The sequence below is a fragment of the Myripristis murdjan genome, chromosome 14 (genome assembly GCF_902150065.1).
Source record: "Myripristis murdjan chromosome 14, fMyrMur1.1, whole genome shotgun sequence".
In the NCBI taxonomy this organism is placed as follows: domain Eukaryota; kingdom Metazoa; phylum Chordata; class Actinopteri; order Holocentriformes; family Holocentridae; genus Myripristis; species Myripristis murdjan.
Genome location: NC_043993.1, coordinates 22,392,106 through 22,405,557, shown reverse-complemented (window position 1 = coordinate 22,405,557; position 13,452 = coordinate 22,392,106). Strand labels below are relative to the sequence as shown.

The window sequence follows — 13,452 nt, the reverse complement described above, 5'->3', positions numbered from 1 at the left end:
TAAAAACAAATAAAAAAACAAATTGAATGTTGACCACACTGAAATAAATAGCATGTAATAAATATGTAAATAAATAGCATACATATATATATATATAGAGAGAGAGAGAGATATTTTTAACTTTGGAAAGTCCGGTAGATTGAGGGCTGGCGGAAAAGAGGATGTTGGGAAGAGCTCTCCTGGTATTGGGAGCTTATTGCTGATTTACAGTTAGTGAAAAGACAGAAACTCCGGGAAATACCCAAATGGGCTGTCACACATACAGTAATGCTGCATTTAGAAAAAAAAACACACACACACACACACACACACACACACACAGACTCTCTCTAAACTGAGAATCTCTACTAGTCCACAGTGTTTGGCTCATGGTCTTCCTGACTGAATTTTGTGGTTATCACAATCACCGTCACCGTTTTTTTCTTAGGTACTTTCTGACAGTTCATGTTCAACTGTCTGTAACTTTTGCGTGTGCTGCCGCACGCATTGATGGATGTGTGCATGTGTGTTGTGTTGGGGTCCTAGTGTTGTCTTCTAGTTGTGAGTCATAACTGTATTTTTGAGGCCAGCAAGAGGAAGTCTCTTGCCAACTTGATGAGGTAGAGGTTTAGATCCCTCAGAATGATGTAACCTTCCACCCGGCTGGCCCATGTCAAGTTAGAAGGCGGCTGGTAGCTTGGGGGCGGGTTCTGTGATGGTGTTGATGCTGTCGGGTTCACACTAGAGCTGTTCATGTGGCTCATCTGCACAGGAAGACACAACAAAACATTATCGGACCAGCCTTGTTATCACAAGTGACAAGAGTAAGAGAGTAAGTGTGAGTGTGTGTATGTGTGTATGTGTGTGTATGTGTGTGTGTATGCACCTGAAAGCTGACTTGTTTCATGAGATCCCTCAGGTCCAGCTGAATGTTCTTTATGCTCTGAAGTAAAGTCATGGTGGACTGGCCCTGCTGTCCCGCCATCTGCTCACCCTCCGCCCCCTCCAGCTGTTTCCTCTTCCGCTCCAGCATGTCCCAGTAGGTGTGCAGATCCCAGGAAGCAGTGCGCAGTCGCTCCCAGTCCTGAAGGCACCATGTCATTACATGAGCAAAACATAACACAAACCACCTCACTCTTTGCTTGAAGCAATAAAAGGGGAATTCCGTCCAAATTTTCTTAAGTTTTAGGCTGCTATTCTGCAAGGGCAGACATTCTGATGAAGTCATCGGGTTTCACTATGCTTTCCAAAGAGCTAATCATTCAAAACATGGACAATCCTCAGAAGTTTTAGGGAAATATTTTTTGTTGTGGAATAACAGTCTGAAACCGAATGGAGAAATTCCAATTTAATACAGAAGGCCCAATACCAACCGTCAGCCTCAGCCAGCTGTCGAACTCTGTAGAAAGCAAAGGCAGGCTGCTCAATCTCAGACTTCTGTTTTCAAAATCCTTGTTTCCCAGTTGCTGCTCATTCTAAAAGGGAGAAGATAATAGAAATTACAAGAGTGGTAGAAATGGTGTCTTTTACATTTTGGATGTGGGCAGAGCTCACGTTAACTGGCCAGTCCAGTTCACTCACATATGTGTTGAGCAGGCGCTGGACGCCAGTTCGGGTGAGCCTGGTGAGGCGTAAGGAGTAGTTGTACTTGGCCTTCTGGGGGACTTGAGATGAGGCGCAGTACAGCTGCACACAGCTCAGGATGTAGCAGAGGGGAAAGAGAGACCTCCACCAGACTGTCATCTGCAAGAGATAATCATCAAAATCCACGTGTGACATCATATACTGTCATATACGACTGATTCAATAAATTAGCAGAGATGTGTGTAACTGCTAGTGTTTCTTGATAAATACAGTAATTCAAACACTACAATTATAGGAACTTACAGAAAATTACCAAAAGTTGTCCAGGATGTTTATTGCTATTTCTAAAGGGAAGTCTTCCTTCAGCCTCACACCCCCACATCCCACATCCTCATATACTCTTGTGCAACTCAGTAACAGTAGTTTTTCCCCTTACAGAAGAGCACACCCACACAGACGGGGGTACCTTGGTTCAGAAAGGACACTGTCTCCCTTCTTTAAGAGGACGATTTGCAATTTATTTTTCCTGAGGCCCTGCACCCCAAAGTGTCAGTGAAGGGTCTGATACCCACAGCACAAACCCACCACCACAGACATCAGTGACATGTGAAAAGGAATCAGCGCTGCCCTGTTGCATTGGAAAAGTCATTCTCCAATGCACAACAAAAGTCAGCAGGCCTGACACACAACCAAAGGGGACAGCAAAGAGTGTAGGCAATGAAACCGTCACTCATACACACAGACCAGAAGCGGAACATCTTTTCTAGAGAGCTTGCTCTGTCAAAATCAGTAGAACAGTCAGCATTTTTTTTTCTGATTAATGTGTGGGCGGCGCTTATTACCAATGAACAAGAATCAAAAAAATATGACATGGCAAAATAAAGAATCTCCATCTTAACAAGCCATTTTGTCTCACATTGATTCTTAACTTGTTATTTTTCTTATAATAGTATCAAGAAAATGACACTTTATTCAGAGAAATGTCTGATTACATTTGGAAACAAGTGGGATTATCTCATCCCGCTGACAGATTTTTTTACCGTGTTTGGAAAAACAGGATTTAAGCACTGAATATGAGACTATATGACTTGATGAGACTGATTTTTTTGCCCATTGTATTCAAATGCATTTTTGTTCCCAATCCCACACAGTACTAATATGGCATAATACTGTAAAATAATAATAACAGTAAAATTAGTAATAACAGCTCAACATAAATAACCATAAAACAAATTAATACCATCAGTTCACACAGGGGTAGTTAATTCAAGATCAAAGCAAAGCTTGTCTCTACACAAAGTTGGAACCATGAAGACTGAACAGGATCAGACATAGAGAGCATCCCTCCTGTATTTTAATATGTCATTCTGTAACCATCATTAAGCAACAGCAAGTAATGCTCCTGGCTAATCCATCTGTCAGGATATACCAGCATCCAGTTTGATTTGAGCAACACCCAGAGGCTGAAGTACAAGGCTATATTTTCAATAAATAGCCCTGTATTTTATACTGCCATAATATACACCGCATATTTGTTGTACCTCTGTCCTGATTACAATTACCTGTTCATTTACAGCCACCTGGGATTTGTTTACCCAAATCCCCAAACAGCAATAGCTTCATATATTAATAATTATAATTATTATAACACAGTAGACCTACAAATGCTTCAGCCACCAAAGTCCCGTTCAGAATCAACAACACGCTTAAGATGGGCTTACCTTGTAGACCTGGTTCACTGCTGATTTGAGATGTTTTCATGCTGTGCCTGAGGCTCTCTTACAGTATTTATATTTATCTGCTTCTCACTTTCGGTTTCTCACATGGTCTGGACTTTTTTTTTTTCTTTTTTTCTTTCTGTCTCTCTCGCTCATTCTCACTCTTTGTCTCTCAGAGGATATGTGGGTACCAATATGATTCATGGTGAGGAACTTCTACAGTAAGTTGCCAAATATAGTGGTTAATAAATTTCTGCATTACAGCGGGCTTCATGCAGACAACACATCTGTTTGCGGTTGTTCCAGAAACTCTGTCCATGGCAAGCAGGACTGGAATGACTGCAGTGCCATTTGCTGAGATGGCTATACAGTATAATATCTGAAGGATATCAATAAATAATGAAATATTGGCTTAAACTGTAGATGTGTAGTATACCTCACTGAGCCCTGTCATTTTGGCGAGGGAAAAAGTAAATGAGTTGATGAGTTAATGAGTTATTTATACAGTATCTTTCACAGACATTGTCACAAAGTGCTTCACAAAAAAAAAAAAAAAAAAAAAAAAACAAGAATAAAAACATTATGGAGTATTATTGTATTCACAGCATATATGAATACATGATAATACATCTTAATACGTAATACTTAATAAAGTGTATACATTCAAGTAAAATTTCACCTACAAATGATACACAGATATATAGTTCTGCATACTGTTATTAAGTTAAACAGCCATATGTGAAAATTATTATGGTGTACAAAATATAAAAATCTGAAACTTCTTTGATCCAGGAGGCAGTAGTTGAAACTTGACTGCAGATCTTTAGGGAATATACCAAGAGTCTCATGATTGACAGTGAGTAATACCTGAAGCAGTTATCACTCATTCTGGAGAAACTTCCAGATTAGCAGAAAAAAAAAGTGGGGGGATTGTTTTGTGAATTTGTGTTTGTGACAAAAAAAAAAAAAAATGTAGAGGGAGTCATCTGAGAGAAGCTCTTAATTAGAAATCTGATGACTGTGACAATCTTACTACGCAATTCACATGACACAATATCTAAGACAAGATACATAGGATATTGTTCCTCCCTCAGACCTTTGTTTTGATGTATCTGGGTTAAACTGATTACATTTATATCTCAAGACATATCAGCTTGCCAGTGACCACAAAAACTTAAACTTTGAGGTGGACACCACATTTTTCTTCTTGTGTAATAACACTTCATCTTTTCTAGTTGGGTAGAATTGTTGTGCTTTATTCCACACAACACCGACCTCACAATGCTTTACGTTTAATACAGTTTCTGTCCCACTATCTCCACACACATCATTTTACTCTGGCACTGTCTTCTATCTATCTGTCTGACCTCCTCCGTATTGCCACCCCCTCTCGCTGCATCAGGTCTTCCTCATCCCTCCACCTCTCTGTACCCTCCTCCCGTCTCAGCACTATGGGGAGCAGAGCTTTCAGCCGCTCTGCTCCCCAACTCTGGAACTCACTCCTATCAGACATCTGAAACATCGACTCTCTTCCTCTGTTCAAATCCAGACTCAAAATTCACCTGTTCAAGATAACCTACTCTCTGTAACTGCTTTGCTCCATTTTTCCATTTTTTTTTCTTTTTACCGTTTGTAGCTTTTATCTGTTGTTTTATTGTACTTGTTTTATCTTTGGAAAGTGTCCTTGAGTGTCAAGAAAGGTGCTTATAAATAAAATGTATTATTATTATTATTATTATTCTGAATTTGCTTTAAATTTGCTTCTTCTAACAGGGCAATTTAGGCTCTCTTAGACCTGAAACAAGTGGTTCATCACGATTATTGGAATCTGCAGTGGCTGCTGCTGCTGTGCAGTGTCCTCCACATGAGGGGGATGTCTTGCTTTGTTTGCTCTTTTACAGGTTTTCCCCCTTTCTTCTGTTGTCTATTCAGTGGACCTTTGTTCTGATGTATCTATGTTTACACTGATTACACTTATATACTCCAGAACATATCAGCTTTGTTGAAGATTTGATCGTCTGCATTACCTGACACATTTTCCTTTGCTTTTTGTGAATAGGTTTGGAGATGTTTACAATATCAGTGAGATTGTATTCCAGTTGATGTGTGTACATTGTCCTCAGTTTTGACTAGGAGGCAGTAAAGGTAGCAAATTCTTCCCATGTTGTAATATTTTGTTTTCACTTACCTTAACCCAAAAACTTGCTTCTCATTTATCTGATTTGTGTTTTAGTTACATTTTCAAAATGCCTTGGTTCCTCTCACACTTAAGGGAATACCTCTCTGTTGCACAAAATTGAAAGGAGGTAGACCAATATTTGGAGGTGAATTCCAAGCCAGGGGTGAATCCATACACTGTGGGAAGTCACCCAATATTTGTAGAAAAAAAAAAAAATTCAAGAGATCTGACAATCTTTGAGAACAAAGTCTCTTTCCCAAATGCTGCTATATCTATATAATCATATATCTAATCATAATGTCAGAATCAGCTGTATAAGCTGTTACTTGGTCAGCATTATCATGTCATGTTTATTCATATAGCATATTTAAAAACAACAGACATTGACCAAAGTACTTTACAATTTAAAAAGATGAATTAGACAAAATAAGCATTAAAAACAAAATATATATTACACACATATAAAATTAAATACATGTGAAACAAACATAAAATATATACTGTGAAGATAACGGAAACAAAACAACTTTATTAATATCCAGTCGGAACATTAAAACAGTGCTGAGTAACCCCCTGTCAATACTATGGCCAGAAGATATTGATTTTCAGCAGTGGTTTCAAAGATTCAATAGCTATAGCGGACCTGAAAGAGGGGGGAGGGTTATTCTACAGCCTGGGGGCCGCAACAGAAAAAGGCTCTGTCCCGTCTAAGTCTTAACTGAGCCTGAGCAGTGGCTGAAAGCAACTGGCCAGATGATCGAAGTGATCACACAAGAACATGAGGGGGTAAAAGATCTGAGAAATGGGAGGGTGCAAAACCAGAAAGAGCTTTAAAAAAAAAAAAAAAAAAAAAAAAAAAAAGGACTTTAAAATGCATTCTAAGACAAATAGGCGGCCAGTGAGGGGAGGCAAGAATGGGGAAAATATGAGCAGTCTTGTGAGCTCCGGTTAAAAGCCTGGCTGCTGCATTCTGTACATACTGTAAACGAGAGAGATGACTCATGGACTCCAGGGGACATAGAATTGTAATAATCAAGACGTGAGGTAATGAAGGCATGGATAAACCTCTCAAAATCATTTGGAGACAAAACAGGCTTAACTTTAGCAGTAACACTTTACAATAAGAGTACAACAATTAACGTTAGTTAATGCCGTAATAAACATTAAGTAACAGGAAATAAACATTAAGTAACAGTTAACTAACTGTCATGACCTTACACTTAGGACTTGACAAAGTGGAGACCACACATGGTTTCAAAACAAGCATTAAGTTTATTTAATAAAGTGAATAAAATAATTATGCAGAACTTAAGTTTGCAAAGGATAAATAAATGTTAAGTCAGTAATCAGTAGTGTGTGTAATGAGTGGATGTATGAAGAAAGCAACCCCCTGAACCAAAACCAACTGAACCAAACCTGAAGGAGGAGAGAGAGAATAACTGTTAGGCCCCAATTTATAGGGGAGGCCAACCCCCATCCCAGGTGCTAACCATTCCCCCTAATCAACTCATTCAGCACCCAAGGAAAACCTGAGCTCTCAGCACCGTAGGAGAGCTTGAGCTCTGACAGACAGGTCTTTGGTCCAAACAGGGCCAAGGGGCTGTCACATAACCGTTAACTAATGTGTCTAAGAATCATTTACTAATGCTGTTCATGCTAAGGTATTAATTTATGTTATTTAAGGGTTATTGTAGATTATTATTAACATTAGTAAATGCCATGATAATCATTAACTAACAGTTAATTAACCATTACGGCATTAAGTAACTTTAACTAACGTTAATTGTTGTACTCTTATTGTAAAGTGTTACCACTTTAGCTTGAAATCTCAGTTGAAAAAAAAATACTGTCTTAAACTACAGAGTTAATGTTTATCAAATTTAAAAGCAGAGGCAAAAAGCACTCCAAGGTTTCTAAGGTGGGGGGTTATGTAAGAGAATAGTGGACCTAGTTTATCTGAGACATCGGTTATAGTGATTACAGAGCCAATAAGAACAACCTGAGTTTTATTACTGTTTAGCACGAGGAAGTTCCCTGATATTCAGCCTTTAATCTCCTGAAGACAGTGAAGTGAAGGCTGTGAGTAGTGAGGGCTATCACATTTGATTGGGAAATACAGCTGGATATCATCCACATAGCAATGGAAACAAACTCCATTCCTCCCAATAATGCGACTTAGGAGAAGCAAACACAATGAAAAGGGCAACGAAGTCAAGATAGACCCTTGAGGGATCCCACAGGCTGGTACATATATTGTGATTTATTGCTTATGTGAGATTCCCTGTGAAAGAAATTATGTAAATCTTAATTTTACTTTACTACAGTTGAAAAACAGCACTCTATTCCACAGCTGATTTACTGAACAAAATACTGGTCTGCTGTTTGAACTCTGAGCCACTACACAGAACAGAGCAGGCAGAGCATCAGCTTTGTTTAGACGCTTTAGTCTCAAACTTGACACACACAGAGCACACAGTCGGCGACATGCTTGCACAATAGAAAGGACATCGCTGTTCAGGTCTTGGCTTTGTTGGAAACTTTACAGCTGATGATCTTTGAAAGCTTAATTTCATATTTTTACATGTGATCCATCCTTGGATAGAAATCATATTTTTCCCCATTGCCTGTGAAAGGCATTCTAAAGTCCAAGATATGATTAAATTACCTTCTTAGTCAGAAACTGGGGGATGACTAAAATGTTAAAGTTCCCGCTGTGATCACAACAAAAAGCTGGTGTTCACCAGAACATGCACTGGCATGAAACGCCTCTGCCTGTAACAGCTGCAATTAGTTGCAAAAGAGGGGAAAAGTAGAACACATTTCTAGTAAATTCCTTCATACCAGAAACTGGAGAATTAGGACTTTTAACCTACCTGTTTTGTGGTGTGACAGTTTCACTCTGTCATGATGTCAGTGTTTCCTGGTTGGTATAGCCAGTTTCTTTATGTTGTACTTCTGCAGAGTTAAGACCATAGGTTGGTAGTCTTAAGTGTTCATGAGGGTTCAAAGGTACTTTTTGGTCCTATGGAAAAAAAATGCCCTGTGCCTGATTTATTACCTGCTGGTTACAATTAACCCACAAAAACCATGGCACCCATAACACAATTATGTATGTTTATGTTTTTAAGTATGGGTCAGTATGTCTGAGCTTTTAAGTTATTTAAATTCAAGTCAATAATGCTATCTTTTAAATAAAGTCAGCATTGTTATATGGGTATATGAGTAGAGCTGTCCTGAATATGGTGCTGATAGATTATACCTTTGTTGTAAATGAAACAAAACATATTTCAATTTATTTAAATGAGGTTGTGTTTGCATCAGCCACTTTTAACCTAAGGAGGTTTTACCTCATGATGAACTTAAACACTTGATTAATCATTTGAAACAACAGTGACGTGGGCAGCATCTCCTTTCCTGCCACACTGAACTACACACACCCGCTCTGTGACTGCAGAGACAACACGATTCACTGCAGTGCATCCCCTATGGAGCTGGCATCTGGTCAAAGCTCTCCTCTGCTGAGCTTACTTTGGGTGCGTGGGGGTGGGGTGGGGGGTTATGCAACACAGCACATGTGTCAGGCCTAACACCCATTGGTAAGACTTGGTCACTTTTTAAACTATTAAAATCTTCATTTATAGGAGTATTTTTGCTCTCACCTCTTTGGGTCATTTTGCCTTGGTTGATGGCCAAGAAGTAATCTGGCGTATGTTTATTTATTTATTTATTTATTTTCAACATATGACAGTCAAATAGCACCTCGTTGTACTGCTGGGAACTGAGAGATGAAACAGTGCAATCATAAATAAGACAACAACATGTCAGATCAGTGCACAATAAACACAGTTCATCCAAAGATACTGCTATTTCAAAGTCTTCAGAGCCAGGGTTTAAAGGCTACAGAGTGAGTCATTCTGATTTATACTTTTTAATACTACACTGATTTATTGCCATTTTGAATTTAATAACAAAGGAGATAAGCGCTGAGTACAGACTTCAAACATGGACCTTGAGTAAGGAAATATATCAAATGTATTTGATTCAGTCGCGAACTTAGTCATCTTTCTAACTGGACGTTTTTTGTATCACTCTGACTTGTGGGAGGCCTCAAGGGTCAATTCTCAGGCCCATTTTATTTTATTTTTTTATGCATGCTTCCTTTAGGGCACTTAATACAAGTGTTGTGTTTTCTATAATTGCTGTGTTGATGATACACAACTCTACTTAACTATTAAGCCCAGTGACCTCTCAAATGTAATTACTGCACATAAGGGTCTTGCTGAAATTAGTAATTGGTTGCCTCAAAATTTTCTTCAGGTAAACCTTAATAAAACTGATGTTCATGTATTCGCCCCTGATCAGGTTCCAGAAAAAATTTCAACACACAGGTTCTCTGGCCAAAAACAGAGCTTTTCTTTCTAAATATCGAGCTGTCTTTTTTATCAACTTGCTGAAATTTGACAGACATATCAACACACCTCAACAAGACAAGAAGATGTTGCTTGGTTACAGTTAATATAAATTTTTACAAAGATTACTCACCATTCTCATATCACCCTTATTCTGGCTTCATTACATTGGCTTCCAGTTAAATTTAGTATTCAATTCATGATCCCTCACAACCTGTTGATATAACTCTGCAAAGCCCCTCAGGTCCTCGATGTAGGGTCTCGGTCAAGTCTTTTAAGGGCGGAGACACACCAAACCAACTTCAAAGAACTAGCAGTGACCACAACAGACAGGAAAATTGCTTAGCGTCACCTAACATCTGTTGCTAAAAACAGTCGATGAACACACCACTCATACGAATCGGGAATATGTCTGATGAGAAGCTCCAGCTGTTTATGGATTTATCAGCCTGAAAGTCTTTTACCTGTGGAAGAAGGTTTGATTACCATAGCTACCTCTCTCTAGTTAGTGCGCTTTGCACGCCAGTCAGCACAATATTAACACAACCACATTTCCGTTTCTCTCCTTACGTCCTGATTTGCATTGTCCAAACTGCCAGTCAGAAAGCTGTCACTCCCCAACAGCGTCTACCACAGATTCAACATGCTGAATGGGCCAGGAGACTGCTGACTGTCACAGGACTGGACTGCCGACCATCGCCTCACTGTGTCAAGTGGATGTACTTTGACTGTTCTGGCTTCACAGGCTCCCCAGGAGGTCAGGTCCAGTCCAGTCAACTTTATTTATATAGCACATTTAACAACTAGTGTTGACCAAAGTGTTGTACAATTTTGTACGATCTGAAGGTTAGAATAGGGATATTATGTCACAATAACACAAGGACAGAGCCTTGTGGCAAACAAATGAGGTCATTATGTTTTTACTGTTGTTTCTTGTTTTGATGTGTATTTCATTTTTGAAAAATGTATTTTTGTTACTTTTTATTCAATTGTAAAGCACTTTGTAACCCAGGTTTTGAAAAGTGTGACACAAATAACATTTTATTACTTATGAATGTGAAAACAAAGTAGTGTTGATATTATGTAGAAAAAAAATATAGCACCACATCACTGCAAAATATTTAATGATAAAACTCCTATGCAAAAGTTACTGGAAAAATTAAATCATAGTAACCTGGGGATGACTGGGTGAAGTAAGGTTCATTAATGAATGATGATAGTTCACACTTCCTCTACAAGAAAAAGGCTTGTTCTCAGAGAGTGACAGTGTGGTTTTAGAAGGGGAAGGGGACCATATGAGTCACGTCGTACCCCTTTCAGATCACACACAAAAAGGGCTTCCCTCACTTTCATAACCTCTTCTCCCCATACCCTTCATGCACTAATGCTAAATTTCCTGCATGAGACACACAAATACACTCTCAGTCTATTTTCAGTCTCATTCATTTGTGGTTTCAAACATCCCTTTGAGTTTTATGTTTGCTTTCTCTTCCCATTTTCATTTTTTCATTCCTTTTTTTTACAAACTGCTTTTTCTGCTACACTCTTGATGTGAAACTATAACATATTACATATTACATACACAGGATATATATATATATATATATATATATATTAACTATAATATCTGGTTTATGTTGCATGAAGTGTTTAAGTGCCATTTTAACACTGAAAATTAAAGGGGCAGATCAAAATTTAAAGAGTGTTTAATCAATAAAATACTCAGACCAAAGGTTTTTCAGTGCTTGGCAATGCAAAGCCAGTGGATTTGACAACAGGTGCAATGAGAATCAAAATAGCAATGCAAAAAAAAATATGCATAATCAATATGGAAAGGACAAGCATTTAAGAAGAAGAATCCAAATTTTCTAACACATTCAAACAAGCTCTCTTGAAGAGACCCTGAAAAGTAAGTGAAAAAAAAGAAGAAGAAGCTAATTTTCACTCAAATGGAGTGTGTTATATACAAGATGAACAAAGCCTTGGTGTCCACTTTCATTATCACTGTTCTCTTTGCTATAGATGGTTTTCAGATTAATACATTATGACCAATCACCCACATAAACGTTTATTATTCACTGTTATTACAGTGCAGCTTGGCACTAAATACTGACTGAGGGGGTCTGTGATAGGTCCTAAATGAGTTGATGTGTCAGCTGACAGGGGGCAGAACTGACCAAGAATGAACCAATCAACAAGAAAAGACACAAGGAGTTTAAAAAGGAACATTTCTCAACCCACGTGGCATAACAGTATACTGAAGGAAATGACAATCAAGCAGAAATTCCAATGTATAAATGTTGCCAGAGCCTTTCTAATAAATCCAGCTTTGTCACACATTTAGCTAAACCCACTCTGTCCATGAAATCTTCTGTTCTTGGAGGGAGAAATGAGTCACGTTTTGTGGCTGAACTGACATTTGTGTAGTCATTGCAAAATGGCTCATAGCCACAAACATTGTCAGCATGTACTGAAGACCAGATTTGTTTATTGGAAAGAGACCAACAAAGTCCAGCAGAATACACACAACTGGTTCCCCAAACACAGAAATAGGCTGCAGTGGTTCACAGGGATTAGTCTGATTTGGCTTACCAGCAATTTGTCAAATATGACAGGAATACAATCGACTTCTGTTGCAAGCTCATATATGAATGTAGAACAGTAACTTTTCTAACACCATAATTTATATTATGAGATAGATAGATAGATAGATAGATAGATAGATAGATAGATAGATAGATAGATAGATAGATAGATAGATAGATAGATATTAGTCTTATCTCAACTGATATACTTGAGCAGACCCTTTGGGCCCTACCAACACTTTTATATGCAATATGAAACATTAAACCTGACCTGCTGTTAAGGAGCAGCAGTGCACTCAAAAGCATTAAAGTAAGAATCAACTTCAGATACTTGACAAGGTGGGACTACAGCTAACCCGCACACCACCACACCCCACCCACATATACACAATATGGACCTTGATGGACCTCTCTGTTTCTGTCTCACACTCTTGCAATTTTGCAGTATTAAACTTTTTTTTCTCCTCCTGATGTACTGTTATTTTTATATTTACACTATAACATTGTGCACACTATTTACATTATAAATAAGCTATTTGCACTTCTGGTTAGAGGCTTAAATGCATTTCGTTGGCTCTGTCCTCTGTGCAATGACAATAACGTGGAACTTAATCTAATCTAATGTTACGGTGCGGTGAGGTGAGGTGAGGGGTTTTGTAACTGACTTGTCCATACTAAATGGACAAAAGTATTGGGCCACACCTCATTGAATCCCAGCGTGGTACTGTAATAGTAATGTAATAGGGTGCCACTGTTGCAACAAGTCAGTTTGTGAAATTTTTTCCTTCCTAGATATTCCGCGATCTCTGCAAGTGGTATTATTGCAAAGTGGAAGCGTTTAGGAACCACAGCAACTCAGCCACCAAGGTGACAGACCACATATCGCCCTTTTCCATTAGTATCTACTCGGCTCGACTCGGCTCGACTCTACTCACCTCGACACGGTTTAGGTGGTTTTCCATTACAGTTGAGTAGCACCTCGCCGTGGGTGGAGTCGT

At 38.6% G+C, this 13,452-nt stretch overlaps 1 protein-coding gene across 1 annotated transcript; it reads right to left on the bottom strand.

Moving 5' to 3' along the window:
• Positions 1-545: 545 nt before the first annotated feature.
• LOC115371692 (uncharacterized) lies at positions 546-1,722 on the bottom strand. Its single transcript, XM_030069167.1, has 4 exons — positions 1,561-1,722; positions 1,353-1,454; positions 866-1,063; positions 546-743 (listed from the first exon to the last, which is right to left on the bottom strand). Exons 1-4 carry the CDS (start codon positions 1,720-1,722, stop codon positions 546-548), a joined length of 660 nt encoding a protein of 219 aa, XP_029925027.1.
• Positions 1,723-13,452: the final 11,730 nt, after the last annotated feature.

Excerpts from the sequence above, each read along its gene's own strand:
- LOC115371692 (XM_030069167.1), bottom strand. The coding sequence starts at position 1,722 with ATGACAGTCTGGTGGAGGTCTCTCTTTCCCCTCTGCTACATCCTGAGC. Across the intron at positions 1,455-1,560 it reads AGCGCCTGCTCAACACATAT|AATGAGCAGCAACTGGGAAA; the intron begins GTGAGTGAACTG and ends TCTCCCTTTTAG. Across the intron at positions 1,064-1,352 it reads ACAGCTGGCTGAGGCTGACG|GACTGGGAGCGACTGCGCAC; the intron begins GTTGGTATTGGG and ends TGGTGCCTTCAG.